Consider the following 4,546-nt stretch of genomic DNA (forward strand, 5'->3'; position numbering starts at 1 on the left):
TCAGTCTATTACATGATCATCTTTGATTACTTGTATGAATAAAATGAACTTCTGAGTTTTATTTTTTGTTATATGTAAATACAAGTATACTGTTAACTCTCCTTAATAGATTATATTATTGTGATTGATGAATTTTCAATTTACAAACGTAAAAATAAATTATTAAAACCTTATTAAAACCCAAATAAGATCATAATAATAAATATATTATCTACCTAATTCTAGAAAATGAAATTGTAATTTAGTTAAAATCATGAAGTTATAAAAGAAATATGTCATTATAAATGTAAAAGAAATACTTATTGAAAATTTTCTCCATTTCATGATTGAGTGCAAAAAAACACCCACTAAGGATAAAAGTTAACAAACGGGAAGAAACCATATTTTCAAGAATGCTCTATTCCTTTCTATTAAACAAATATTTCTTTTTATTCCATTTGTATTAACCATTCCACTCTGTTCTCAATTTCATCATACCAAATACTACCAATATTCTATTAATCACAAGTCATAAAAATATCATGGTAAAATAAAAATCAAGATACTGGTGAAAACATCCAATAGACATCATACCAAATACTACATATCTTCTATTAATCACAAGCGTAAAAATATCATGTTAAAATAAAAATCAAGAGACCGATGAAAACATCCAAGAGACGAACTGAAAAAGAGCTTATGTATTGATCCAATTTCCTGCATCTTCTCCAAGTAATTGATTATTATTTGTCATTGTTGACATTAGTTACCCTTATCAATATTCCAAATAACACTATCTCCTTCTCCACAAGAGTTATGAACAAATTTCATCCTCTCAACCGACTTGCATATTCCACTGCATGACCAATCAAATGTAGCTACACAAACATTACCTACTTGTTTCTTCCACTCGCAATCTGCAGCTCACATACAATGACCAATAGTCAATCATCTAACATGCACACATGCATGCATGTTGGTTACATAATACATGTTTGTTACATTGGAAATGACATGACATACTAATAAGTGCTTTGAATAATGTTGATGTTAATGGGAGAAAAATGAAAATAGAACTAGTGACCTGGAGGAGTTCCACAACACATGGAACGATCATCTATGTGTTGAACATCCAAGCCAATCAACCATGAGCCTAAAGACACATCCTCATTGGCGTACCTATGCAAAATACCCCTGTAAAAAGAACATGAACAGTAAATTAACACGTCATTAATGAAGATAATAAATGAAACTTTTTATGTGTTATGACTTACGAGTTGATGGAAATATATGTTGCTAAATCCTTGGAGATGGCATATATTTGTCCAGTTGCATGTCTGAAGTACTTGTTCCCTTCTTCCCCGAATTTCCAATATTCTGGTTCGTGGTATCTTACCCCTCTGCTTAATTTAGTTTTCAAAATAATCATTTAGGCGTTGTTTCTTTTTACCTTAATAGACTTTATGTGGTGAGCTATAAAATTATGTTTCTTTTTTACTTAATACCGTCAAGTCATGTACGAGCTGAATCATGATGTTTGTCTTAATAAAGTGTTGTATAGATAAGATCTCTTTTTATTCTTTTCTACCCTATAAACCTGAATAATTTGTAAACGAAACTAAATAACTATTTTACATTTACATTCCAAAAGGCAAATTTCGTAATATTCATCAACTTAACGTAAGAGTTACGAGTAAAAGGAAAGAAGAAAAAGACAAATAGATAAAGATATGGTGTCTCAGTACATTAACCCATGTTTTTTCGGCATAAGCTATTAATTTATTTTCTATATTAAATAAAAAAAGAAACATTCAGTTATAATGTGCAACTTTATAGATTAAGTCAAGAAGAAATATCCATTATATAATTGGTTAGATTATGGGTTTAATCTATTAAGCTCATTCAGTCAAAAAGAAATAACCCAATAATTCCAGTGAGACATATTTTTTTTAACTTAATGTAGAAATAGAGGATGTCATGAAAAAAAGGCTTCCCCATTAAGTCATAACTACACACAAGTTTTCCCTTATTCATTTTCATAAGTGTGTCCTCATATTCTGAAAATAATTGAACTTGGAAAACACTATATATTGGAATCAAGAAACATGGCCTTCGTGCTCATCTCTGAAATGATCAAATCAAACGCGCGATACAATATGCATTCATATAGGTATTAAGTGGATTTTCAATTCCAACACCAAAAAAAAGTATCAAACCACAGAAATGATTAGAGAAAGCAAACCGACTTTTGAAAGAGCACGGGTCCCGACTTCATGCATCCAAGATAAGTTCTTGGTTTAGATCTGTAGCGTGCAAGTGCAGTCACAAGCATACCCAAATTGACATGTACATCATCATCCACCTTCACATAAAATTCTGCATCCCAAATGGTGACTGCTGTCGAAAAATACAATCTTGTCTTTGTGGAGAGCTCATGGTACCCCTCCACATGATTCAACCTCAAAAAATCCTGATATTTTTCCTCCTCCATGTCAATGGCTCGATCAAGAACACCTCCGGGTGTTGCACTGTGTCCTATCACAAATCTTATTATGATCCCTTTTTCTTTTGCCAGTTTATTTAGTTTTGCTCCTGCATGGTGTCAATATGTAATTTTAGCAATTTTCCATCTTGCTAAATAGTAAAAAGGATATACCATATAATGGGTCCCACAACCAATATAGGTAAGGTCCCCACCAATGGATCCCACCACTTAGATTCTCACATGCTTACTGTTGGGGCAAGCATTTGGGATGGTATAAAAATAAATGAGGTAAGAGAATGTAAATAAAAGGTGATTCTCACATGCTTACTGTTGGGGCAAGCATTTGGGATGGTATAAAAATAAATGAGGTAAGAGAATGTAAATAAAAGGTGAACCTGTAGGCATCCATGTTTCTCGAAGGGAGTCTCGACGTTTCTTGCTGCTAAAAGCTGTATTAATACCAATGACAACAAATGCTTTTTGTAGGGATGTCTTGTTAGATGGATCCATTCTTTCTGACATAAATTTGGGCCCAGGTAGACTTGCACGTGCTGCTTCTAGTTCCATCTCTAATGTGGATATTGTTTTGTCCAATGATCTAGAAAAATGCATGACAAGATAGTGGATCCTTGAATTTAAAAAGTAGTGGCAACGCAGGTTAAGAAAAGAAAAAACAAAACAAGAAAATGTTTGATGTGAATTGGACAAGAAAAAAAAAATTAATTCTTTGGTACCACCAAAAAACATGGGACAGAGATTTGCTCTCGATCTTTCAAAAATAGCCCTAGGACATGTTATGTCTTGTGTAACAAACAAATGTAGGCATGGACTTACTGGATGGCTTGATGGGTCTTGGCGGCTTCTCCCATGATATCTCCTGAATCATCTTCAACCAATTTCTAGTAGAAAAAAAAACTATTTAGTATTCATTAGAAATAAATTTAGATTTAATATAAATGTAGATTCACGTTCTAAGTACTTACACGCTTTCGGTCACAGTCTTTAGGTGTTAATAAATTCATCTTATGTTCATGATTCTTGAAATGAACGTCGTTAAGTATGGTCGTGTAGGGCCATGTATGTCTGGTGAAAAGTGTTCCAACAAGAAAACTGGCGATGCATAATGTCAAAATGATCCTTCCTGGAACCGCCTTTCCCCTCATTTTGAACATTTATTCCTGTAAATTTTTGGAGGTTTCCTTGTTGAAATAATTAACCAAAGAAAATATTGTATAGTTTACATGGCCTTAAGCTACGTTTGTAAGCGTGAACTACAAAAACTTTCTAGGGCTCATTTCGATCATTAGGATGAGAAGGTCAGTTACGTGATTTGTACACATGATGGATCGATAACGAGTCCTTGTTACACATTTTTGTGTGAGACAAAAAAATTCTAATGGTCCAAACATAGTAGAACTTGTTCAAGTCATGTCTTGTCTTGTGTAATATTACAAAATGGACGTGCATTAATTGGAATAGAGTAATATATTTGGGATAATAAGAAATTAATAACGTGCAAAAGAAGTTGGTGGTGAAGGTACCTTTCAGCACTCAGAACAAGATGATCATTGGTAGACCAAGCAAACTAGCTAATACCCTTCCAAAAGTAATATAGTATATTATAGTAGCAGCTTATGGTATGGTAGTGCCACATTGTTTTGTTTTGTTGGTATAGAAAATAGAAATAGAGAGATTATTAGAGGAGAGGGAGAGATGTGGGTAGGAAGAAAGGGGTGTGTGGTTGTTTAATCATGTGGGATTCATGGTTCAACCAACCAAAGAAGATGCCTTGAGTTGAGATGATGTTCAAATTAGACCACCCCACCCTGAGTTAAGTTATCATTCTACATGACGCAACCACTTCCTTGAATTGTCTTTCTTCATCATACCTTTACCTCTACTCCCTTCTCGCCAAACAATTAAACTTTATTGGTTTTAGGTGTTAAAATAACATCTAAATCATAATAAATACACTAATTCTTTCTTTATGAGAATTCACCAACTGTTTTTCGGTCATTCTAATATTAAAACATTTTTTCCCAACTCTTCGATTAAATAAAGTGTGGTTAGGGGCTTCTTGCA

The 4,546-nt window shown here is 33.2% G+C and overlaps 1 protein-coding gene across 1 annotated transcript; it reads right to left on the reverse strand.

Moving 5' to 3' along the window:
- Positions 1-542: 542 nt before the first annotated feature.
- On the reverse strand, positions 543-4,142 carry LOC145168945 (putative beta-1,3-galactosyltransferase 8). The gene is made up of 8 exons (XM_079087587.1): positions 4,006-4,142; positions 3,448-3,642; positions 3,299-3,363; positions 2,860-3,062; positions 2,226-2,571; positions 1,254-1,379; positions 1,064-1,173; positions 543-896 (listed from the first exon to the last, which is right to left on the reverse strand). Exons 2-8 carry the CDS (start codon positions 3,634-3,636, stop codon positions 742-744), a joined length of 1,194 nt encoding a protein of 397 aa, XP_078943713.1. The 5' UTR covers positions 3,637-3,642; positions 4,006-4,142; the 3' UTR covers positions 543-741.
- Between the last annotated feature and the right edge of the window lie 404 nt (positions 4,143-4,546).

The sequence above is a fragment of the Lactuca virosa genome, chromosome 4 (genome assembly GCF_052849685.1).
Source record: "Lactuca virosa cultivar CGN04683 chromosome 4, Lactuca_virosa_CGN04683_v6, whole genome shotgun sequence".
Classification (NCBI taxonomy): Eukaryota; Viridiplantae; Streptophyta; class Magnoliopsida; order Asterales; family Asteraceae; genus Lactuca; species Lactuca virosa.

Excerpts from the sequence above, each read along its gene's own strand:
- LOC145168945 (XM_079087587.1), bottom strand. The coding sequence starts at position 3,636 with ATGTTCAAAATGAGGGGAAAGGCGGTTCCAGGAAGGATCATTTTGACA. Across the intron at positions 3,063-3,298 it reads AAGACCCATCAAGCCATCCA|ATCATTGGACAAAACAATAT; the intron begins GTAAGTCCATGC and ends GCATTTTTCTAG. Across the intron at positions 1,174-1,253 it reads ACATATATTTCCATCAACTC|GGGTATTTTGCATAGGTACG; the intron begins GTAAGTCATAAC and ends TTCTTTTTACAG.